The sequence below is a fragment of the Carettochelys insculpta genome, chromosome 26 (genome assembly GCF_033958435.1).
Source record: "Carettochelys insculpta isolate YL-2023 chromosome 26, ASM3395843v1, whole genome shotgun sequence".
NCBI lineage: Eukaryota > Metazoa > Chordata > Testudines > Carettochelyidae > Carettochelys > Carettochelys insculpta.
In genome coordinates, this window is record NC_134162.1 from 5,562,501 (window position 1) to 5,587,926 (window position 25,426).

At 47.7% G+C, this 25,426-nt stretch overlaps 1 protein-coding gene across 1 annotated transcript; it reads right to left on the bottom strand.

Annotated features, from left to right (window-relative positions):
- Window positions 1-708: 708 nt before the first annotated feature.
- Window positions 709-24,562, bottom strand: MAPK13 (mitogen-activated protein kinase 13). Its single transcript, XM_074977728.1, has 12 exons — window positions 24,300-24,562; window positions 15,524-15,653; window positions 14,526-14,584; window positions 12,905-13,013; window positions 10,477-10,506; window positions 10,003-10,050; window positions 8,769-8,883; window positions 8,101-8,172; window positions 7,529-7,608; window positions 6,674-6,752; window positions 2,644-2,820; window positions 709-962 (listed from the first exon to the last, which is right to left on the bottom strand). Exons 1-12 carry the CDS (start codon window positions 24,419-24,421, stop codon window positions 883-885), a joined length of 1,101 nt encoding a protein of 366 aa, XP_074833829.1. The 5' UTR covers window positions 24,422-24,562; the 3' UTR covers window positions 709-882.
- Window positions 24,563-25,426: the final 864 nt, after the last annotated feature.

The window sequence follows — 25,426 nt, forward strand, 5'->3', positions numbered from 1 at the left end:
TACAGCGTCTGAAGCTGGAAACAGAGGAACAGAGGGACCTAAACTGAGAGGTCATTTTTGAGAACTCAGTCTGAAGAATCTTGTTCACATTTACATAGTGAGTCTGTGGTGGACCTCGCCGGTTCTGACTTCCTGTGTCTAGCTCTAAATAGATAATCTGCTTGTTGGCTTCTCATATAAACTCTGTTTTCCTGCCTGTGACGCCATATGCAAGGGTCCTAGTTGTTTTTCTAGAGCAGTGTTTCCCACATGGTGTTCTGCGGAACCTGGGGGTTCTGCAAAGTGAAAATGAGGGTTCTGTGAGAAAAATTCCATTACAATAGCTAACTCCTCTGTGGCTCTCTGTCCTGCTGCTGCAGAAACAGTAGAACTAAATTTAGTTTGTTTAACAGCCGGCAGGCTTCCGAATGCGGGGGCAGATTTCGGGGGTGAGGTGGGTGAAGGCTGGAGATGGGGGGTGGGTTTAGGTGCCAAGGGGTGTAGCGCCTAGGAATGGAGTTCTGTAAATTTCTTTCAAGTTTAAAATGGTTCCGTGGCCAAATAAAATTGGGAAACGCTGGTCTAGAGAAACTGGAAGAGACGCAAACAGGACATAGAATGAAGAGTGAGAAAGACCCACTGAAACACCAGAGCTCTGGAAATCAAGTTGAGAGCTGATTAAACACTGGTGCAAATAAGAAAGCAAAGAAACACTAGGTAAAATTATGTCATGTGGGGGTTTAATGAGCAATACATTAATCTTTGTCACTAAAGGTTGCTTCTAGTGCAGTTCCCTCACACAGGACAAAGTCCAACTCCCTTATGCTTTCACCAACCTCATATTCCACACACTCACAGACTTCCGGCCTGGGGATCGAGCCCCAACGGTGGCTGGCCTCACCATTACAATGACAAACCACTCCGCCTCTTGGAGTCCTTCCGGGCAATCGGACTGAAGGACTGAATCTCGTTGTACGTGTGCCCTTGCAAATGAACAACAAGATAATGCATATCAATAGAAGTATTTAAAATAATACTGTCACATTTCTATAGGGCGCTAAAGAGTGTGTGACCACACAGGCACATCAGATGGTGAGGCTGGATGTCAAATGTGGGGTATCTCACGTGGAGGCTGAAAGGAGGAGAAAACAGCAAATACATGTAGTGCTCATGGACCTGGGTCGTCCTCAGGAAGGACTGCGCCCGTGATCATAGTGGCTAAAGCCGGGTGCTCTACCATAAGCTAAAGTCCAGCTGGCTCTTGGCCAAGGTTGTAGAGCAGAGACTTCACTCTCTCAGTGCCTCTGGTGTTACATACTGTGGGATGAAGGAAAGACGAGGGGAGATGGTTTCTTCAGTCAGTGCTTAGAGATGGCAGGAGGAGAACGGAGGGACACTACGTCAGGAACACAGGCCTGCTGATGGGGCGGTAACGTAACAGGGGAAGCTGCATAAGGACCAGGAGCTCTGGCCACTGCCGCTGTCACTTCAGCCTCAACATCCTGAGTTCTGGGCCCTTTTGAACTGCGCAGCAGCCGTTCTGTGCAGCTGCGGGGGGGGGACACCAGCGCCTGGGTCCCACTAGCGCTAAGGGCCGTCTGCCCTAGGTTGTGCCCGTTCCGCCACTGGCCCAGTCCCTTCCAGTGTGCAAGCCCAGCCCCTCTTCTACCTTGCTCCAGGGTCCCCGGTGGCTGTCGGCCCCTCTGGCAACCTGTCCACAGGGGGCAGCACACAGGCAGGGAGGTGATATCAGACATACTCAGCAAATATGTACGGGTGTCATGAAGTGGGAACATTTACTAGATTTTCCAAGGGGTTTGCATGCAAAGGAGGTGGGACTCAGTGTTGCTGGCTGTTCCTGGTTTAACGAGGCGTAGGAGCTTGTTGTTTCAGGGAGCCAGCACAGAACTGGTGACCCTGGCCAGTGACCTGGAGAACTGAGACCTCCCGCAACTGGTGACCATGAGACCCAGCTTGGACAGCACAGCTGGTTCTGGCCAGTGGAAGGACAATGGGCTGCAGAGAGAGGGTCCCAGTGACCAGACTAGTTGCTTCCAGCTGGGGGAGGGTGGGCACATAGGACAGATCAGAGGAGAGGTGAAGAGGAGCCCAGGCAACCTTCTTTATCTGGACAGGAGACAAAGACAGGAGAAGAGATGCTAGAGAGGGATGTCGGAGGCTTGGCCAGAAGGAGGGAGCTTCTGCACTGGGCAGAGCAAGCAGGCCAAGTCCCACTGGATTCAGGGGAGGCTCACATGCACGGGCTGAGGGAGGCCAGGCCTAGGGCCCTGGGAGTTCCTATCCTGGGTTCAGGTGCTCAATAAACCCCCTGTTTTGCACTGGCTGAGAGTCACTCTGGTTTAGAGAACAGGGTTGCATTGTTCTGTCTGGGAGTGCAGCCCTGAGAGTCCAGAGTGAGTGGCGCTCACACGAGAGCCAGGCGTGCAGACGGCTGACAGAGGCGTAGCCCCGGAGGTGGAGGGACTTAACCCCCGACAGAGAGCGGACCCTGGAGAAGGGCTAGCACACTGGAGGGGTTCTCCTCAGGGACCACCCGGGCCAAATGCGAGCACAACCAGTGTGTCGATGACAACCGCCAGTAGGAGGGACGAGAAAGTTCCACATAAGGTACTGATGGGAGCCCACAGAGGTTCAGCGTCTTACTTCTCCACTCATTGATTGAAAGCTTCTCATGCTCCAAGGAATCGTCGTAGGACTGCTGGGCCTCGGTCTCCTCCTCAACATCTCGGAACTGGTCAAAGTAGGGGTGGGCCAGAGCTTGCGTGGCCGTGAGACGCTTTTCCACGTCCAGCTGCAGCATCTTGTCGAGGAGGTCCACAGCTGTGGAAAGACAGGGATACTCTGCTAGGTGAGCGAAGTGCTGCTCCTTGGGCTGTCCAGTACATAAAGTCTGAGAGGGCCACGCAGCACCCAGGAATATATTGGATTTCTAGCAGGGAGGAGTTCCCTGCAGTGTACAGGCAATAAAATCAAAAGGCCAACATTACCTCGTTTTCACCTTAAACATAACTGTTGTTTGAAGGAATGAAAAGAGAAAGGGATACAGAGAGAGAGAGAGAGAGAGTGTGTGAGTGTGTGTGTGTATGTGAGAGAGAGAGAGAGAGAGAGTGTGTGTGGGGGGAGAGAGAGAGAGTGTGTGTGTGTGGGGAGAGAGAGAGAGCGTGTGTGTGTGTGTGTGTGTGTGCGCGTGAGAGAGAGACAGACAGACAGAGACATGGTTTCCTGGTTTTTAAACCAGTATCTCAAACTTTTTGAGACCACAGACCACCACACAATAAATTTCTTTATGCAGAACACCAGCGAAAATTTTCTTTAAAAAAAAAAAAATTCAGACCAAAAAACCCCCAACAGCAACATAGAGAGCAAAAGCAAAATGAGGTAATTCAATCAGGTATCCTAGCGACAAAAAAGGAAGATTGTATGTGGTTTTAATAACTGAACGTATAGACCATGCATGTATTCTTCCAAATGATCACAGCACACTGTGAGTTGTTCGCGGAACAGCAGTATTCTGCGGAATGCAGTTTAAGAAACACTGCTTTAAACCTTCCACTGCAGCCTTGTAAACACAAACCGAATGTCGTGCAGTTATGGAAAATTCGGGAGCAAAAAGCAAAACAGACCCATCAAACTTCAGTTGCCAAAACCACATGTGCTTCAAGGACATTAATAGTGAGAAGTGACTTCAAAGTTTAAAATTCTTTCCGTTCTGCTCTGAGTGATGGGGAGCTTTAAAGTATTTCGCAAAGCAAATATTAGCCGCCCGAGTAATCGAGAGGAGACTTTGTAAACAGGAAGGCAGGAAATGCCGAAGCCAGACTGTTTTCCTGGTTGGTTTTGCTGCTCTAACATTTAAGGTTTTGGAAGAACTCTGCTTACCCTCCTCTGTGACCTGGGAGGGGACACAGCTCGTTGTAGGAGACTTGCTTTTGACCATGAATGAGTAAATAAATCTGAGTTACCAACTGAGTATCAAAATGGCCAGATATTTGATACGCAGTTGGGAAGTGGTTCATATATGTTCCTGGGTAAAAAAGGGGCTTAAACAGCCGGTGGAACTCTCTCTGCTCCTTGTCAGAGATCATGCTGCCTGGGGTCTGGACAAAGAACAAAGCAAAGAGGGCTTTTGTTTGGTTTTTGTGTTATTAAACACCACCTGGTTTGCCCTCGGCAACTTGATTCTTGAACACAGTTCTGGCCAAAGTACATCCACGCAGCCAAATGGGGGCCCAGATAGCGTGATCAGCAAGTACCCGGGTTCTGCAGGAAGGTGAGGCCAGCTGTACTCTCTGGGTTTCATTACACTACAGTCCCTCTTCAGACAGGCAGCTGTACTGCCTGGCTTACAAGGGAGCATCACATGCTGTGAGCTGAACATGAGTGAAGAGGGCCAGTGGCTAATGTTATCTCTAATCTTTTCCATCCAGGCGCAGAATGAACTTTTCTATGTGCACCCAGGCATGCGTGAATGTGTGCCACCAACAGAAGAAACACCCAGCTGCAGGCACTCTGCTAATCAGCTGGGTGGCACTGGGATCTCTCCTGAGAGGCCACCCAAGGGCTGATGCTAACAGTAAGACTGCTGGTGGGTGTGAGCCTCAAGCTCCTGATAAACTGCAAACACGGCCATCAGTACAGTAAATCTCATGACTCTGGATTCTGGGAAACCAACGTGAACTGGGCTTGGACAGGCCTGTTTTCCTTTCCCATGCATGTCTCCATCCTATCCTCACAAGCACTTGTCTGACCAGAAGTTTCCTTTGCTAATCATCACCAACAACCATGAGCACAGCGCCCGTTGGTATCCGATGCCTCCCTCACTATTTCCTTCCATCTCTCCCTGTCCAGTGCAGAGTGGCTTAGCTTCTGTAGACTAGCTCTGCACCAATCTACCACATCATAGAATCATAGAACACCAGGACTCGAAGGGACCTCGAGAGGCCATCGAGTCCAGCCCACTGCCCCAATGGCAGGACCAAGTACTACCTAAACCGTCCCTGACAGACATCTATCTAACTTGTTCTTAAATATCTCCAGAGATGGAGATTCCACAACCTCCCTTGGCAATTTATTCCACTGTTTAACCGCCCTGACAGTTAGGAACTTTTTCCTAATGTCCAACCTAAACCTCCCTTGTTGCAGTTTAAGCCCGTTGCCTCTTGTTCTTGGAGAACAAGTTTTCTCCTTCCTCCTTATGACTCCCTTTTAGATACCTGAAAACCACTATCACGTCTCCCCTCAATCTTCTCTTTTCCAAACTAAACAAGCCCAATTCTTTCAACCTTTCTTCATAGGTCACATTCTCTAGACCTTTAATCATTCTTGTCGCTCTTTTCTGGACCCTCTCTAGTTTCTCCACATCTCTTTTGAACTGCGGTGCCCAGAACTGGACACAATACTCCACCTGAGGTCTAACCAGCACAGAGCAGAGCGGGAGAATGACTTCTTGTGTCTTGATCACAACACACCTGTTAATGCATCCCAGGATCATGTTTGCTTTTTTTGCAACAGCATCACACTGTTGACTCATATTTAGCTTGTGGTCCACTATAACCCCTAGATCCCTTTCTGCTGTAGTCGTTCCTAGACAGTCTCTCCCCATTCTGTATGTGTGACACTGATTGTTCCTTCCTAAGTGGAGCACTTTGCATTCGTCCTTATTAAACTTCACCCTCTGCCCATTCTCTGTGGGGTCTGCCTCTCCTATTCGAACCATCTATTATGCCAAATACCAGGGTCCTGACTTTTTTTGCTCGCTGTTCATTCTGCAGATATGCCCAAATAGCTGTAACTTGCATTGTATAACCTTCTATAGTAGGTTCTCCTTCGGCTGTATCTTCCTATGTAATTCCTCACTGGTGATCTTCCATGTTTACCTTACTCTCACGATCTTTCTATAACAACTCCTTTGCTAAACTGGCTTATAAAACAAGGTTCCTTTGACTGTAGAAGAAAGTGAGCTTGGAAACCAAGAAGTCTCTGTACATACTGATGTTCTTCTCTCAGGTCAGTCCCATTTGCTCTGCCACCACAGCGCTATGGGGCTGAAATCTATTCAAGTCTGAGGGCTTGTCTACCTCACTCAGGGCGTGTGAAAAACCCTCCCCTGAGCAGTGGAACTTACATTGACTTAAAGCACTGCCTACTCTGCCCCGTCAGTGGGAGATGCTCTCCTGCTGAGACACCTTCTGGCTCTTGTTGAGGTGGAGTACTTATATGGACGTAAAAGAGCTCTCCCATCGACCTAGGACATCTTCACCACTGGATGTCCCACACTGGTGCAACTGCATTGATGTAGCACAGTACTGAAGACAAACTCTAAAGCTGGGTTTGCAGTTATGGCAAAAAATACACAGGTTTGGGAAAAGTGTCAAACGTCCTGGGTCTGGTTTATTTTAAGGGCAGGGGAGGAGAGAGATCGAAGAACCAAGAACAGCAGAATATTGCTATTGTAATGCCTAGAAAAATGGCTTTGCCTTTTCATATTTAAGTATCTTCAGCCTTCCTAGAAAGGGCTGATCGGCAAGGGAAGCAACATTGGTCAGCACGGGAAGCATCAACAAGAAGTCATGAGGTCTGGGAGAAGAGGAAATCCTGCAGCCTACGAACATGGTAGCAATCTGACTTCTAAGGGCCTTGAAGTGAAGAGGGAGGAATAATGAGGATCACTTACCCAGAGGGTTGGCTTTGGGGAACAGCCGAGATAAATCCATTTTAGGAATTTTGGGAAGGGACTGGATATACTTCTTTGCCTGTAAGAGAGACAAGAATGCACAGGACACAGACTTGCTGCAGTCAGACAAAGGGGACCAAAGAAAAGCCCACTGAGTCTGTGCCTAGATGAACAGGACAAGTAAATTACCCAAGACTCCACATTTCTACAGCCTCTTTCACCCCAGGAACTGCTTTGACAAGTGAGAGAGCCACAACCAGTGTTTCCTCTAACTGTTTCCATCCGGGGGTGGTATAAATTTTGTTAAGTGCCCCAAGACTTGTGCAGATGTGCACCACCAATAGAAACACCTGCTGCCCATTGTAGATGGCTGAGGGGGCTCTGCTAATCAGTTGGACAGCACCTGAATCTCTGCTGGGTGTCCATCCATGTCCTCCGCTCACAGGGAACACTGCCCACAACTCTCCAGCAAAGTACAAAAATGTCCCAATCTTGCAGGGGGTTTACTTGGGTTTCAGCGGGGTGGAATGATCTGTCTGAGGTCACACCATGAACTGCGGGCTGCATCTGCCCCACACCCAACAAGTCCCGACTCTCGACTCCTACATTCCCCACTCAGTCTCTCTAAAGGAACACTTTGGCTCACTGGTCAATAGACTTTCTTTAGAAGTCACATGCTCTGGAGGTGCCCCTGGCAGGGACAGATGCCAAAGATGCTGCCTTGGTAGGATATTTATGTTGCAAAAAACCCCATGCATACGCGCATCAAAGGCAATGTACAAATAACTGATTTTTGTGCGATTTCCACAGCAATGCATTCGCAAGCACAGGCCTTAGGCACAGTGTTTTCCTTACCGCTTTGTCCTCCAGTTTGTGCACAAACTCCTCTCCAGGGAGTCCGGTTACTTTCAAGATCTGGGTCAGCTGATCTAGATCTGGCAGACTGAGTTAAAGGTTAATTAGGGCCAAAGCTTGGATCTAGCCAACAACTCCAGCACGTTGGCCCTGGGCTAGGAAGGTCTGTGGGGATTAAAGAGAATCAATCTTTACTTCAAGTGGCTCCGGGACCCCTCATGCAGAGCCAGAGCCACAATAGCTCCCAGCAGCTGTGACCTCCCTAAGCAGGCTGTGGGGACCTGGGGCTGTGCAGCTGTGCATTTACAAGGCCTGTTCCCAGACCCTGCTTGTGTCATGGGCTGCAAGAAGACCTCAGAGCTGTGTTCTGCAATGGGCTCAGGGCCCTGCATAGAGACACTTGGCTCCTCCCCACTGCACAGAATGCTGTCTGGTGGGGATAAAATGCATGCAGGAGGACATGGGGTTGAATGTGGAAATGACTAATCACAAGTACCCAGAGCATCCATTTCAGGCAGAGTTAGAGGGCTTTCAGTCCACCCCAGAGGAGTCTGCACCATTTGAAAGGATACAATCTTTCCCTTTAAACAAGGTTTTCCCAGTCAGCATTTCTGCCATGATGCAACCAACAGACCAGATGTCCACTGTGCGGGAAGAAGCCAAGAGGGGCATGAGAAAGGAACAAGGCCGGAAGGTGGAGGAAACATAACAGTTCTGGGGCCTTGTCCTGCTTTGGAAACATGCTGAGTTATTTCGTCATTGGCTTGTATAACCCAGTGGATGTGGATGTGGTTTACTCTCCCATGCAGTGGCACCCAGACCACCTGCACAGAGAAATAATGAGTCTCTTCTGAGCCTTTGCTGAGAGGCTGCGGGCTTTTAGCTCAAGCTATAAAGGCTCTAAGAGGCAGTAAGCTCCAGAGGTCCCAGATTCGAGTCCACCTGTTGGACGTTACACCTGGTTTTGCTCCTAACCTTCAACCCTGCTTCTGTCGCCAGCTGTTGTTTGTGGGTAACTACACCCTTGGGTTTCATCTCCCCTGACAGGGACGGCTTCGGATGGAGCTTTCTCCTGTTGCTTGACTGGCATGGAACCTTCTCACGGCTGCTGAAGAGAAGGTGCTTTTTGTTCCTCCTCAGCTTTGCCAATAGAGGAGAGCTGTGTGTGCCCCATACTAACTCAGCTGAAGGGTTGCAGTGGTGATCGCCAGAGTGCCAAACACAAAGTGGTTGAACTCACCCGTCTGGTTGTAATGCATCCAGTTCAGAATGACTTCTGGTGCTCGGTACCAACGTGTCACGACATAGCCGGTCATCTCAGCATCTGCATGTCTCGCCAAGCCGAAGTCCAAGATCTACAGAGGGAGGAGAAAGGAGATGGTGAGGGAAGGAAAAGAGAGATCCTGCAGGCAAAATAGAATCTGTTTCCAGGAGGAAAATGAAGAGGAGCCCACCAGCAACAGCTTCACCACTACTCTAGAGGTGGCTCTCACTGGTTTGTCTTAACTGCAGGGTGAAAGACAGCCAGGCTGAAAATCCCAGTGTGGTCTGAAGCACGACATTTTGTGACACTTATGTTCTTATTCTTCACAGGTCTGTTTTGCATCCTGTCAGCCAAGCCACACTCTAAAGCCAGCTGCACCCTACCTCTCCCATAACAACATCCTGCTGCTAACAACGTTCCCCAAATGGCTTCACCTAATATTCAGCCTAGCCAGGGCCAAAGCGCTTTTAACATTTCCTAGAAAACCGGCCCTTTTCTCCTCCAGGGCTCTAAGAAACCTTTTCAGCTAGGTGTTGTCTCCAGCAGGTCTTCCACTCTAGCTGGTAGGAACCAAGGGAAACTGTGGCTGCTCCCAGTTATTGTCCTTGTGTAACCACTGACAGGCAGACTTGAACCTGGGACCCTCTGGTGCTCAGTGCATGAACCTCTCTAGTTTGAGCTAAAAGCCAGCTGCTTCTCAGGTAAAGCTGTAGAGGAAGCTCCTTCTTTCTCTGTGTACATGCTCTAACGGCCACTACATGGGACAGTGAGCCCCACCAAGGCGTGTGGGTTATACCTGCTTTACTTTCCTAATGCCAGTGTGGCCCTAGGGTTTTGAATGGATCTATGGTGTTGAACTTATTATGGCCCCTGTGCCAGGATAGTCACTCCAGCCTCTGGCCCTGAAGCAACATGGTACTGAAGCACGATCTAACCAAGCCTGTGAATAATCCTATGGATTCAACAGGCCAGTCTTTAAATACCTCGCTGAACTGTGGCCTTGGGGTGCAAGAGCAACTACAAAAGACAGCTACTTCCATAACTGGTGTTCTTCCAGATGTGTTGCTCATGTCCAGTCCAGTGTAGGTGTGCGCGCTCGCACGTGCCCAGTTGCCAGAAAGTTTTTCCCCCCTAGCTGGTAGAGCAGTTCGCCAGCAAGCCAACACGCTGCACCTTTCACAAGCTGTGAAAGTCTCCCCTTTGTTCCTACCTTAAGTTCACAGTCTTCATTGACTGCCAAGTTACCCGGCTTCAGATCCTGCAGCAGAGAGCAGAACAATCAGGACACAAACCAAACTGCAAATTCAACAAAGGAAATATCAAATAGGTCTCAAAGTTCGGCCTGTGGTGGGCTGTATCATCACATCCTGAATCCACTCCTACCCCGGCACTGGAGAAACCATGCCGGTCACACAACTCAGCAGTGACAAGGATGACTTCCTTTTCCAAAGTGTCATTCCTTCTGAAAGCATCCAAAGAGGCTTGACAGCCTGTTGCAAAATCTTTCATTGCCCACAGAGCAAATACAGGCCAACACAGGTTGAAAGAGAGAGAGAGAGAGAGAGCACACCTGAAAGCCAAGGCTTTTAGTGAGATATGGGAGAAGGTATTAACTTTGTCCCTGAGTTGTGCTCCTCTCAGAGAAGAGAGCTAAAAGCGGCATTAACAGTGCGCATGAACTTACCCGGTGAATGATTCCGGCAGAATGAATATACTGCAATGAAAAGGAAAGCCACAGTGTGATCAGCAGCAAGCAAACCTTTAACTTCTCCAGGGGAGAAACACACAGAATCATAGAATAATGATAATATAAAGATATGAATCTCATAAAGCTGGAAGGGACCTCAGAAGGTCACTGAGTTGAGTCCTCTAGCCTGTTGGCAGGACCAAGCACCCTCCCTTTTTTTTTTTTTAATCTATTTGCTTCAGATCCCTAAATTGCCCCCTCAAGGATTGAACTCACACCCCTGGGTTTAGCAGGCCCATGTTCTAGCCACTGAACTATCCCTCCCCCTTGAAGGCTTCACAGGGGCTGGAAGGGACCACAAGAAGTCATCAGGTCCAGCCCCCTGATCTCACAGCAGGACCAAGCACCATCAAGGTCAGTGCTCAGCAATCTTTATCACCTTGTGGCACACGTCAGGATTTCACAGCACACCCAATACATATAACCCAATGCCTCTCTCCTCCTCCAGGACCAGGCACCACCAGTGCCCCAATATAACCCAATCCCCCACCAGAGCCAGGCACCCCTACTCTCCCCACATGCTAACTGAATGCTGCTGCCGCCCCAGAACCACTGCCGCCACCGCCCCTGCCATCACCTGCTTCTCCTACCACGCAATGGGGCACGTGCGCCGCATGGAGAATGGCACTCACAGTGAGCCACTCTGAGGCGCACTGAGCTCCACATTGTGGCACACCAGCGTGCCATGGCACACTGGTTGAGGAGCACAGATCTAGATCGTTGCTGTTAGATATTTATCCAACCTGTTCTTATGTATCTCCAATGATGGAGGGTCCACAGCCTCCCTCAGCAATTTATTCCAGTGCTTCACTACCCTGACAGATAATTTTTCCTAAGATGCAACCTAAACCTCCCTGGCTGCTGTTTAAGCCCATTGCCTCGTGTCCTATCGCCAGAGGCCGAGGAGAATAATTTTTCTCCCTCTCCTTGTAACACCCTAGTAACATGCTAGTGACAGAGCCTGTCCACAGAGACCAAAGCAACCTGACTTCTTCTGCAAAATCCTTGGTCCCAACTCAGTGACTTGACTGCTCATGTCACAAACACGAAGAAATTTGCACTAAAAGCCTAAGTCAAACCTATTGCATCAGCAATATTCTTTACTAGGCTGGAATTAGAACACTCCTGAAGAGACATAGCTGATATGGCCTGAAAGTTACTTAAATCAAATACAATCTTAGAAGTCTTAAACTTACCAAGTGAGCAGGTAAGAGCTCATTGTAAGAAGGAATGTAATCGCGAAGTTTCATGGGTTGTGGTTATTCTGCCTAACATGTCACATAGGAAGGAAATAGTCCAATGGCTAACGCACAAGAGGAGGAGTTGGGTACAGCATCTAGCCAAGTCTCTCCCCAGGCTCGCTATGTGATTTTTGGGCAAGTCATTGAACCTCTTTTATGCATTGGTATTTGCCATCTGGATTTCACAGTGATCTTAGCAAAGAGGTGCTGCGGAACTTAAGACCCCAAGCTTGTAGAAACTGTTAGAAGGGGTTGTCTTTTCCCAGTCCTCTGAATCATTGTCAGTTTCAAAACTGACACGTTTGGCTCATGGTAACTGAGAAAATTGCATTCCATGTGGCTTCTCTCAAAGCAGATGGAATGAGGGAACCAACAGATGCTCTGCTTGCTAAAAGCCTCTTGCCACTCTCAGTAAATTTGCTAAGGAACCTCGTGCTGAGGTGAGTTGAACACAGCCAGCCAACTGCCTCCTTGGCAAGGAACTGTATGACCTAAAATGGATCAAATCAGTTAAGTCTGACCAATATGAAAAGCCAAAGCGACCTCTGACGCTTCAAAAGTATGAACTTCCAAAGAAAACAGGCCAGGAATTTTTTAGTTCAACGTTTTGTTTGGTCAGAAAATAAACAAATTGTAAGAAAAAAAAAAAGCCTCTCTCTCTGGGACCATATCAGTTTTCAATGGAACTTCTGTCCGTAAAAGTTTCTCAGGATGAGAAACTAGAGAGGCCTATCCCTGAATAGTCAACCACTCCATGGTTATGGCTGCCCTCATGTTGGGCCATTGGCTAGTCACGGTGGGGGTCCCTCTCTGGTTTTCCATTTAAAAAAATCTCAATTTCATCCCATTGCAGAATAGGAACATACTTTCCTGCCCATCTCAACTTCTGATTGACGTGTGGTAGATCCCAATTAGTTCAGCAGACAAAATGACTTTTCAATGGATGAGAATGGAGATGTGAATTGTGTTACAAGGAGGATGAACCTGCAGGTTGATCTGTCCATGGCTTAAGAAACCGCTTGGATAACGCTGAGTAAATTCTACTCCCAAGGGGAGACCTGGTGATTCAGTTTGTAATCCGTCAGAACCCAGCTCTTGCCTTTGGCTGTTCCAGGCCCACCTACCTTCAACCCTTTCAGCATTTGGTAGACCAGGTACTGGATCTTTTCATCACTGAACTCATGTCCCATGATCTTTTGTAAATCTGTCCGCATGTATGGCATCACCAGGTAGCTAAAAGGCAGTAAGATAAGTCCCTGAGTCTAGGAGAGAAACATAAGGAGCCACGCTAGCTTTGCTCTTGCTATGGAAAGCAGATGGGTTACAACTCTCAGTGTGTCGCCGGGTTACGAGGACAACCAGTGAGGACAGTAAAGTTGCTGCCTGCTCTGAAAAGTGCCATTTCTACTCTCCAAACTTGGGGGAACAATAAATAAATAAATAAATAAATCAGTCCAACTCATGGCACCCATTGTAAGAAACCAAACACATAACACAGAGTGTGGTGTTCATAAGTTTAAGGGCTAAGACTTAGATCATCAACAGGCTCGCTGATGGGGGTGTGGGGGCAAAGAGGGCAGTTTCCCCTGACTCTCCAGGGAGCACTATGGTGCCATGCCATGCATGGTTCTGAGGGAACGTGAGGGGAGGGAATGCCGACTGTCCTTAGCCACACTCCTTCTGCCTTTGGCAAGGGACGGGGAGCCAGACCTCCCCACTCCTTGCCCCTGGTGGCTGGGGGCCCCACTGATCGTCCACAACATGCAGATTCGGTGTCAAACATTGCACGGATTTTTAAAGGGGATTTTGCTACACTGCGGTCTCAGGTCCTGACTTATCCCTATGGTGTCTCAATCATGGCTGGTCCAGCTTCACCATCCAAGAAGAAGTCCATAAAACCCCAGCCCCAAACCAAGAGAAGAGGCAAAGCCAAGACATTTTTAAGCTTTCAGTTTATGTCGTCTAGGATGGGACAAATAGGTTGTTATTGTTCTCATGCCCTCTTAAATCACGACATGAACAACTATGGGGGTGGGGAGAAAAGACTTCCCTGGAGCAACTACCGCTGCCCAATCCCTTGGTCCTGGTGTCCCCACCTCATCCCCTTCTTGAGCTGCCTACTGCCAGCTACAGCTGTGCTGTCTGTAAACTCTTCCTCCTCTCCTCCACCCCACAGGCAGGGGCAGGAGGTGAGGAGGGACTTGGCAGGTGGTGGGTAAGGAAGCAAGCGGTGAGTGGTAGAGTCCTGTGACAGGTGAGGGGGGACGTGGTGAGTAGCGGTGGGAGAACTCAGAATGTAGCCAGGGCAGAGTGGTGGGGGGCTACGGCTGGAAAAGACAGGATAGGTACCTGGCCTTCTCCAAGGCAAGCTTCACTCACTGCCCATGCTACCAGGTGGTGTATCTTAGGAGCGTCCAATGTGCCCCTCACCTTTATATCCTGGTGCCAGTTCCTGGCATGACTTTTTACAGGACGCAAATCGATGTGTCTGAGGCACACTCCTAGCATACTGTGTGAGAGTCGCTTGCTTCTATTTCTCTCTGGAATTTTAGCCACCGGAGCTGAGCTGTGCTTTTCACCTTCTCAATATAAATGTATTGAGGGATCTGTGGTTTTAGATTGGCCCTGTTTCAAATCAGCTCCTTGGATTGCATGTCAGACATCCTTCTTCCAGCACCAAATCTGCAACTGTCCCAGGCAATGACTGGACTAGCAGGGAATGCAAAAAAAACCCACAAAACTTACAAGTCCTGGAATCCATGGAAGGAGGTGGCTGAGGTGAAGACATCAAGCAACCCAATGACCTGCGGGGAAAGTAAGGAAAGGTCAGTCTGGAAAGAACAAACCTTGGGAGAGTGGTGTTCTCTGCAACAACTTGCAACTGTTTTAGCCCTAAAGCCGCTTGACAAGAGTCTATTTCTCCCTCTTACAAACAAACTGGACATTTGTCTGTGCTGAAATCATAGAATCCTAGGGCCAGCAGGGAACTCAGGATGTCATCAAGTCCAGCCCCCTGCCCAAAGCAGGACCAACCCAACTAAATCATCCCAGCCAGGACCTTGTCAAGTCAGGGCTTCAAAATCTCTAGGGATGGAAATTCCGCCACCTGTCTCGGTAATGCATTCCAGTGCTTCACCACACTCCTGGGAAATAGTTTTTCCCAATATCCGATCAACACCTCCCCCTCTGCAACTTCAGATCATTGCTCCTTGTTCTGCCATCCCTCACTACTGAGAACAGCCTCTGTCCATCCTCTTCAGATCTCCGCTTCAGGAAGTTGAAGGCTGCTATCAAATTGCCCCTCACTCTCCTCTTCTGCAAACTAAATAAGCCCAAATCCCTCAGCCTCTCCACATAGGTCATGTGCACCAGCCCCTAGTCATTTTCATTGCCCTCCACTGGGCTCTGCTGCATCCACATTCTTTCTCTATTGGGGGGCCCAGAACCAGATGCAAAACTCCAGATATGGCCTCACCAGTGCCGAAAAGAGGGGAAAGTTCAACTCCCCTCTTTGAGCAACAGCCGGGAGGCAGCAGTAAAGACCTCATGATTGCACGAACATGGAAACTGAATTGCCTTCGAAATCCCAAAGAGGGTAGGGCCCCTCTGCATCAGGCTGGCTGCCCACCTTGCAACAGCTTCAGGAAAAACATCGTGGCTTTTTCCCTCAAGTTACAATCACCTGCTCTCACTTCACTGCAGAAGCTGTGTAGCTCTCTCTCACGAGAGAGGCAGGTACTCACGTTCTCATGTTGCATGTGCTTCAGCAGCATGAGCTCCCTGTAGGCTCTCTTGGCAAAGATCTCTGTCTGGAATGGGCGGCACAACTTCTTGATGGCCACTTTCTCTCCCGTCTTCTTGTCTATGGCTGAACTGTGGCAGACAGACACAACCAGACCTGAGTTAGGCAATGAGTTTTCATGGGCGATGGGATGTTAATCCAACAAGTGGCCTAACAAGGAAAGGAGGGATGCTGCAGTCCAGAGCTGGCCAAGGAAAAAGGGTCATTTTTCCTTTCATCTTTTCACAACATACTGCATGTGGAAATGCAGTTGTAGGCGCTACCATTGTACTTTTTTTTTTTTTTTTTTTTAACTGCACCTCTAACCCAAATAAGCTACTACAGTCTGAACCTCTCTTGTCCGGCCCCCTCGGGACCTGACTGGTGCCAAACGAAAGGATTTGCCAGAATTGCCAGGATCTGGAGGTCAATATGGTCAAGCAAATTACGAACACTTCCACTGCTTACTGGGCTCTCAGAAAACATCTAGGGGTAAATTACAGCTAAATAACAGCACAGAACACTGAGAGCCAGGACTGGTTTGAAAACAAACTTTATGGGACCATGGGAAACTTGTCTACACCTGTGATAAGTGAATACCCAGCTTACTAAAGTCATGCTGGATTAGGGCTGTTGCTGGATGAGACAGGTTCAGCCTGTATAATATTTTGACCAGCTCCAACTGCTCTGAAGGAGGTTAGAGGACATAGGGGTTAAAATGTTCATGGCCATTTAGAGTAGCACACCTCCAGCACAGGAAGACATCCCAGTGCTCAAGGAAGGACATGTAACGGGAAGACAAATGCTTGGAGGTTGGGACTAACCCTAATTCTGTACCCACCCACAGTGTCCTTCCACTGACTCTTGGAGACCCCCTTCTTCCTTTGCTACGCACACTCTCTGATTCTCCCCTCCAATGCTCTTGCCTTGCATCTTGCCTGCTCAGGATTTGTGAGATTGGAGAACAACCGACCAGGGGTGTGTTTTTGGGGGGTGAGATACACAGGTAACAACTTATGCCTCTCTCCCTTTCGGTGAGTGGTCCAGGATCCTGCTACTGCTTGGAGAGAGTCAGCCCTAGGGGCCATGGCTCAGCACTTCCCAGCAGTATTCAAACTGGACCAAGCAGGCTAATGGTCCAACCAGCTGACCAAATTCAGTGATGTATCCTAGTCAAGTGCCACCTGAGGCATGCTGCACTTCTGCAAAGGAGCACCAGCCCCGCCCCCTCCTGACTCCATTGTGGCCTAATGAAGTGGCAGGGCAAGATCCCATGAACAGCTCCCTTTTTAGAAAGGATCCATTGCTGGAGTCAATTTCCCAGCCTGCTGGACCATGGGAGCTGCAAGTATTTCTGAATGAAGCCAGTGCACAGCCTGTAGGTCAGACACAGAGCACATCAGCCCTGGCTGAAGGCAAGGTCAAGCTGGGTGTGTTTTCTGTAGAATACAGGACTGCGAGCCAAGAATCCTAAATTCTGTAGTCCAAGCTCTGCGCTGGCTCACACCAGGATCTTATTATTTATGAGCCTTTTAATCTCTGCCTTAGTTTTCTGATCTGTATTGTGGGGATAATGGAGCTTACCAAAAAAGCATTTTTTTCAACCAGGAGAGGCCTACTCAAAATCCATTTTTTTCTGGCTGGTGAAAATTTTTGAGATTTTGACTTCCTCCTGCTGATCCAAGATGGGAAAAGATTTTGAAACCTGTAATTGTCAGGGGACAGAACAGTTTCTTACCCAGCTCTAATAATACCTGCCTACTTCAGAAGGAGGGGGGACTGAGCATGCAAGTGATTTAATTTATCACTGGAACAACTTCTTTCCAGTGGTGGATTCTCTCTCATTTGATGTCTCGAAATCGAGACCGGGGTGGTTCTCAAATGTATGGGCTTCAGCTCCAACAGAAGGGACAGGCTCGACGCAGAAATTACCAGGTAGAGCTCTCTAGCCAGCATTTTACAAGGGGTCAGATTAGACCGTCAGTAGAACCTCCTAGGAACCTTACAAATCCATCAAAGGGATTTGAAAGTTTTCCCAGTGTTCTGGACATGAAAGTATCCTGTGCTGCGCATTTGGTATTAACAATGTGCCCAGTGTAAGACTGTTAATAGTATTTACCACTTGAAAGTGCTTTTCACATTCAAAAATGTACAAATATTACTAAATCATGATTACAACAAAGCTCTAAGGTAAGGCCAGCGTTACCCCCATTCTATAGACATAACACTGATGCAGCAAGACAACCAGTGCCGGAATCAAGATAAGCACTCTGGAGTCCTTGGCTCTGCCACCTAGCCCCATGCTGGCAAGACAGCACAAGAGAGCATCCATTCCTATTGGCTATTTATTTCTCCAGATGAAGCAATTCTGCACCCTTCTGTTGGGGTGACCCTTCTTCACCCAAAGATCCATGGCCCAGTTGCAAAGAAGGTGATTCTCAACTTAACCGGCCAACACTTGGAAAGAAAAGCCACTTCCAGAGACCGCTCTGCTTCTCCCCAGTGCATTTCAGGGTGAAAGCATTAGAAGAGGAACCTCCATAATGAACTGCATCAGACCTCACTGAGACAATCAACCCCGGACAGCTGTGCAAGGTTTGCCTGTGTTTTTTGGTTGACAGCTTTCATCTGCTGCCTGTTGAAGGGTGACAAGGCCTCAAGGCCTCCTTGCTGGGCTTTGCACTTCCCACCCTTTTGCAATTCTCTGTCTCTCTCAGCTCGTTAAACTAGAGAGCTGTAAATCACCCTGTATTTCCTGCCCTGACAGCGAGTGGTGCAGCGTGGCCAAACCCACATGAATTTCAGCATTATCACTTTGCACACTTCAGACCAGCCATGTCCTGTTTGAAACCAGATGGCCCCTTTTCTCGTCTTATCACCTTTGAAAGGAAAGCATCATTCCCCACCGCCCAGTCATGCATGCTAATGGGCTACAGCCCCTAGTCTTTCCCTGGTGATCAGTAGTGACTAAAGTTTCCGAGGGTGGTTGGAAGGAACCGCTACACAAATTAACCCTTTATTAACTGCAATAGTTGCATGATAGCTAGTGGTCCACACAAGTGGTTTTCCAAGACCCTGGCTGATCTGCTAAGTTAGTCAATAGCATTTTCATTCAGTCTGTCTCAGACCACCTCTCTGGGCATCAGCATCGGAATTACTTAGTTCCGAATTGTTCAATCACTGCAGTTCATGGAGACTTTTCAGGAAAGGAAGAGTGCAGCCGCATGCCCCAGCTGCCTCGGTACAAGCAGAGTAACATATACGCTCCGCAGTGCAGAGATATTGTGAAACTACATTGGCTTCCACTGAGTTGTGTTAGCAGCTCTGAAGGATGGCCAAATTGCCTTGCTAATTTCTCCTACATCACTGGCTCTAAATAGAGGCAATGGGCCAGATTTACAAATTTACTTACAGATATTTTGGAGCATAACCTTTCGTGGGCAAAGACCTGCTTCATCATTTGATGCAGCGGGTCTTTGCCCACGAAAGTTTATGCTCCAAAATATCTGTTGGTCTATAAGGCGCCACAAGACTTCTTGTTGTTCTCAAAGCTACAGACTAACATGGCCACCTCTCTGATACAGATTACTTAGGTACCCAAAGATGCAGAAAAATGTTTTGGAAATCCCATCAGGCACCTGTCTGCATCAGTTCAAGTGAACTTGGCCCAAGATCTGCATCATCAGATAAATACCATACAAATAACTGCTGGTGGTTGTACTCATTAGCTGATGTACACAGGCCACAAAGCTGTCAAATTTCCTGCCTACCCCAAAGCTGGCATTTTCCTGCACAGGCTAAGCGTCCCTAAAGGGAAGAAACAGCAAACAACTGTCTACAATAAGGCTCGGCCTTACACCATCAAATGATGTTTGCTTCTGGAAGCAATATGAGGCAGTGGAAATTCTAGGTCAGCCTCACGCCTCCTTTGTTTTGCTCTTGAGAAAGTATGTGTCTCTTCCGCCCTCATTTTGACGCAGTTCTCCAAAGCGCTCTTGCACCCCTCCCTCATTGGCTGCAAGTCAATCAGTTGTGGCCCATGTTCCCACTAATCTTTTCCACCCCGGGTGGATTTTTCCAACCACATGCAGAATAATTTTTACGTGCACTGAGGCACGTGCGGACGTGCCCCACCGGTAGAAACACAGGCTGCCGGCTGTGGGCGCTCTGCTAGTCTGATGGGCGGCATCTGACTCTTTCCTGAGCCGCTGCCCAAGCACACAGCTTACAGAGAGCACTGGTTGTGGCGCTATGGAGTCCAGTCTGATCACTGTGCCTCGCCCAAGAACTCTAATTCTACTCTGTAAAGCGTAAAGGAGAATAATTCCACTACCCCCTGCATTCCAATCTTTTGTGTTTGCTTTATCTGTGAGTAAAACAGCAGCAGGTGCTGGTTAGCTGTCAGTGGCGTACCCTGTTGGTCCCACGATATTAGAGAAACAAGGTGCGGGAGGCAATATGTTTTGTCAGACCAACTTCTGATGGTGAAAGAGACCAGCTTTGGTGCTACGTAGAGCTCTTCCTCTCGTCAGTAAGTATATGAAGCCACTTACTTGGTTTGTCATCCTATGTAGCAGAGCCGTTTATATGTTGTTTTAGGCTTGTTCTACACTAGGGAGTTAAGCTGAGTGCAGATACACAATTCTAGCTACAGCAATTGTGTAGCTAAAATTGACTCCTCTGTACTCTACGCACTTGCCTGTCTTCAAAGAGGGAGGTTGACGGGAGAAACTCTTCCATCAACCTCCCTTATTCCTCGGGATATTGAGGTGTACAGGGGTCAACTGCTGATCCCTGATAGTTCGATTTCGCGCATCTCAACTACGCACATGAAATTGAACACTGGAAGCTCAACCATGACTGGGGTTGTGTAGACATAGCCTTAGGAGTATGCAGTGTAGCCATACCCTTAGAAGTAATACTTTCCTTAACATTCCAGAGAAGCCACTCTTTTGGCTGGTTTACTGACAAACGTTTGCAATTTAACTTCACTTTCAGATTCACTGGTCACCGCGTACAGACAGAGCTTTACAAAGCAAACTACAGTGCATCTGGAAGCTCGCTGCAAATCTGCCTCTAAACTCCAGTACAGCTCCTATTTGTTGCGCTAGTGTAACCGCCTACAGGGAGGCTCAAACCTGGGATCTCTCGAGCGTAGTGCAGGAGTTACTGCAGTTTGAGTTAAACACCAGCTGGCTGTCAGCTAAGGCTGCACAGGAGACTCATTCTTTCTGTGTAAGTAGTCTAGGTGCCACTACATGGGACAGTGACCCACACACAGTAGGTTTGTGGGTGACATACACTACCTCCAAACAAGCCCCAAGCCCGAAGTTCATGGATATCCACCCATAAAGTGCTGAGTTTTATCCAGGCCCACCACTGAATTTTGTAAACGGGAGGAAGTCTCTCTCAGGTGATGCATTATGCCAGGATCTTCAAACAAAGGGTTGTTTGTTCCTTGCAGCTGTTGTCAGAGGTTTTAGCTGCAAATCATATTTAGGAAATGCACCAACAATTCCAAGTTTCATAAAAGTGTCACTTCTGACCCTGTATATGCTCCATCAGACGATGGATTTTGCTTGTGTGTTTTGCATTTTTGGAATCAGATTTGAGAGGATTCTCTTATCAGCAGTGTCAGCTACTATACAGGAAACCTCACTGAAGATTTGGATGATCCTGAGCTGGGTCAGTCCTGATAAGGCTGTTGTGAGTATGAAAGGGTGTGTCACAACATATGAGAGAAGGAAGTGGCCACATAGCAAATACCAGAACCTTGATTAATGTCCACCACAAAAGTTCTCTGTGAGCTCACTGCTCATGACATCGATTTGCTGTGATCTTCGTATACGTTCTAGACTTCAGCAAAGTTTTCAGAGATTGCATAAGGATCCCCAACTTTGGTGCCATGATCATTCAAAAAATGTGGCATTCAAAATACTTGCAGAAGATTCCTTTCCCCACAGCTGAGTCAAATGCCTGATTAGATGTTCTTGCTGAAGAGACCCTTTCATTGGAGGCTAACACACCTGATGGCATGAGGCACAAAGCTGCTGCAATCTGATAACCAGGTGTGCAACTGAGTAGCTGCTCCTGGTCAATGAGTTCAAGAACAAATGTCCCTTGAGGGCAGCACCAACTTGATTACCGGCTCATCGTTTGTCCATTTTAATCCAATCCTGTTGCAGTTCTAGATGGCACATGAGTGGTAAATAATGGGGTCAAATGAAGATGAAGGAAGTGTTGAAACAGATGAATAAGGAGGTAACATCATCACTGAAGTTGAGATAAAAGAGGAGAACAGTTTATGGCCTGGAAGAGAGAGTTTTGGTACGATCCCAACAAGTGTAATGGGACAAGCACCGTGATATGAAAATTACATGTACCCTGCCTTATCTACCTGCTTGCTTGCTCTGGCAAGGTGACATTTGTCTGCAGAGTAGTGCACTGAAGGAAAAAAACTCATAAACCATCTGGAACCAGTTGAGTCTGCTACTTCCCATTGAGAAAATATTGACAACTGTTTCTCTTTAGAAGTTGAAAACCTTGGTTACGAACAACTGTGCTCTCCCTTAAAAAAGGAAACAGACAAATGGGTGGAACAACCATATTGAGGACATAAACAAGATTCCCCTCTTAAAAAATTGTTTGTAATAATTCAAAAAGATATCAGTTTGTCCCAAAGCGGACACTCATTTTCAATGAAAAAGGAAAGCAATTCTTTATAAAGGAGTAAACTAGTAGAAAGAACACGGTAACCTGATCAAAACTAACCCCTCTATAAAGACATGTGAAATCTGCTATACAGACAATTAAAGTAAACAAATATTTTTATTTTAACAAAAGGATTCATTTTGCTATATTTGCTATATTTGCTTCCTTAACAGCACACAGCATAACCCAATTATATGGATTATTGCAGAAAGAACCATCCCAGAGGTTCCCAGCAGAGGACAGCAAACCCTAATTCCACAAGCTTCCACTTGTGCTTTCCGCCGAAAACAGCACCAAACCCAGCAAGCATTTGTCATCCCTGGAGTTCTGGAACTTCCCGGGTTAGTCTAATAGTTGTAGGTTAGAGCAAATCAGCTGCTGGATTTTTGAGATTTTTTCCACATCAGCTGACCTAGAGATTGGTCTCCTTGAAAGGGAGCTGTAAATTATTTATTTTGTGCTTTTCTTACTACTTTGGCCTATATAAATAAGTTCTGGAAGGTTCATTTTTCTCCCTTCTTTTGCTCATCCACTTTTCAATTTTTTTTTTTTAACCTTTACAGAAGAATATTAAGTCTAGCGTTCCCTGATTTTGCTGGAAACGCCTATTAGGAGTACACACATAGAAAGTGAAGGGGGAGGGTTGTTGAACCCTTAACAAAAAGGAGCATTTTGGAGAAAGAACATTGGTTAATGAAGGTAAATAAATATGACTCGAAATACAATTTTAAGCTATTGATGTGAAAACCCCTTTTTCTATGGCCCTCTCTTGCTTCTTGCGCTGCCATAATTCTACTCTTTCTCCAGAGATCAGACTTTTTTAAAGTGAACAAAACCTCTGTGAATAATATGAAAACCAAGGAGAGAAAACAAGTCTTTTGCACTTTATGCATCAAAAAGCAGCTAACCAGGGTGCAAGTCCGGTGGTCCCAGGACTATGAACTGGGTACATTGCAGAACCCTGCTAATCAGGCAGAATATTTACTGCAGAATACCCAGTACAGGGAATAAGTCTTTCTTTTGCCTTCACGTATTAGTAGATGGGATAGATTCTGATCTTGTAGGACATTAATGAGTTACTCCCAGTTTAAGTCAGTATTGTTACATGCATCTGAGCAGAACCTGACCCTGTACATTCATTTCAGGCTAGCTGCCTTTGCTCAGCTGATGGGACTCGAGGACTACGGACTGGTTTTCCATTTGTCCTGTCCCTTCCTCAGTTCAGGCAGGGCATTGCAGTCTGCCCTGTTCAAACTGGGATATTGGTATCGGCCTGGCAGCAGAATCCCACCTTCCTTCTGGGGGAGCAAGGGCAGGGAGTGTAAGTCCCAGAACTCTTGGGGGCAGGGGAAAGCCATCTCAGTCACTCCGGAAATAGATTTTGTTTTCTGCTACTACTAGCGCTGCATAGTTACTTGCCTTCAGATGGAACATGGCAAAGGCTGGCTGCCCTGTCCATCACTGACAGAGAGGAAACCCACGGTCACATGTAACTACACATCTCATAGAACTGGAAGGGACCTCGGGAGGTCATCAAGTCCAGCCCCCTGCCCTCACGGCAGGACCAGGCGCCATCCCAGACAGATTTTTTTTTTTTAATCTATTTGCCCTAGACGCCTAAACGGCCCCTCAAGGTCTGAACTCACAACCCTGGATTTTAACAGGCCAATGCTCAAACCACTGAGCTAAGAAGATAACTCTCTAGCCCCTGCCATCGAGAGGGCAATCCAGACCGCAGCAACCTCTCTCCAAAATGCAGTAACTTAGGTTTGGGGAGGCCCAGCTCTTCAGGCAGTGAACACACTCGTCAGTGCCAGCAGCTGTTCTGCTGTGACCTAAGTTATGACAGGCAGGAAACAAACCTTAATCTAATGCGCAGATTTCATAATGGAGGACAACTAAGAGGCGCCTCCCCTGTTTTTCCCTATGAGCTATGCTTTAAATACCGCCCCCCACACCCTTTGTGCCCCCAACCCCATTCCTTCCTGCCAGGCTCCTTGGAAGAAGGAAGGTCAAAGCTCACTCACCAGACAGTGCCATAAGCGCCAGATCCCACTGGGTTGAGGGAGGTGTATCTTCTGGGCAGCTCCCAGACAGTTTTGTTCACTTCCTGCTTGTAGAAACCTTTGCGCCGGGTTAAGCTCATCATCTCTTGGCTCTGGATTTACTCCTCCAGAGCAAAGGATGAGGCTTACGGCGGGAAAGAGGTGAAGAGACTCCCCCTTGTTCCTGTCTTCAGCTCAGAAAGGAACTCCTGGACAGTTTCTTTCGCCGTCTTCATTAGTTGTGTGCGTGAAGGAACATGTCCCTCCTCCCTCCGCCCCCACAGCAGCCCAGGAATGAGGCATCAGGTTTCAACCTGGACACACCTCTATCTCACACAGGTACCTATGAGATGGCCCTGCCTACCGGAAGCAGGGATCCTGACAGTCCTTTGTCCAAGTAGCTAACTAGCAAGCAAGCAAGCGACTCACCTGGGCAAAATGCAGACCTGGAAACTGCTGCCAAAACTTGTCATTTCCAGCTTTCTAGGAAGAGATTACAGTAGTCACTGTGCTGCTCCACCAATTCACATGGTCTCCAGTTAAAATTCTTCGCAGCCAGTGAAATGGACCTGCTAAAAACCAAGGAGCTGTACAGTGGTGGATCAGGGTTATTTTGTGTCAGGAAATGCAGAAGCTGTTTCCTGCTCTAGCACTGACTCTCAGGGACTTTTAGCAAATCATTTTTATTCCCTTCTGTTTCTCTGCTTGGGTGTGTGCACCTAAGTAAAAAGGATAAAACTGACCTATCTGACAGAGTGCTAATGAGATTTTCATTCTATTTGTAAAGTGCTTTCAGAGCCTCCAATGGCAGGAACTATGAACAATAGTGACAGGATACTAAACCAGTCTGTCACACTCAGCAGACCAAGTTGAGTTTGTGAAGCCTTGATCACAATAGAGAAGAACTCTCAGAGCTTTGAATTCACAGTATTGAAGAGAAGAGGGCAGCAGATTCCCCCCTTTATCTCCCCATCAACTGTTTATCTTTTAATTTTTCTTCTGGAGCACCTAAGAGGCAAGAGGGAATGTGTGCTCTACTCCAGAGACGAAAGTGTTGTGAGCAAGACATGAGAAGTCGTTCTTCTGCTCCACTCTGTGCTGGTCAGGCC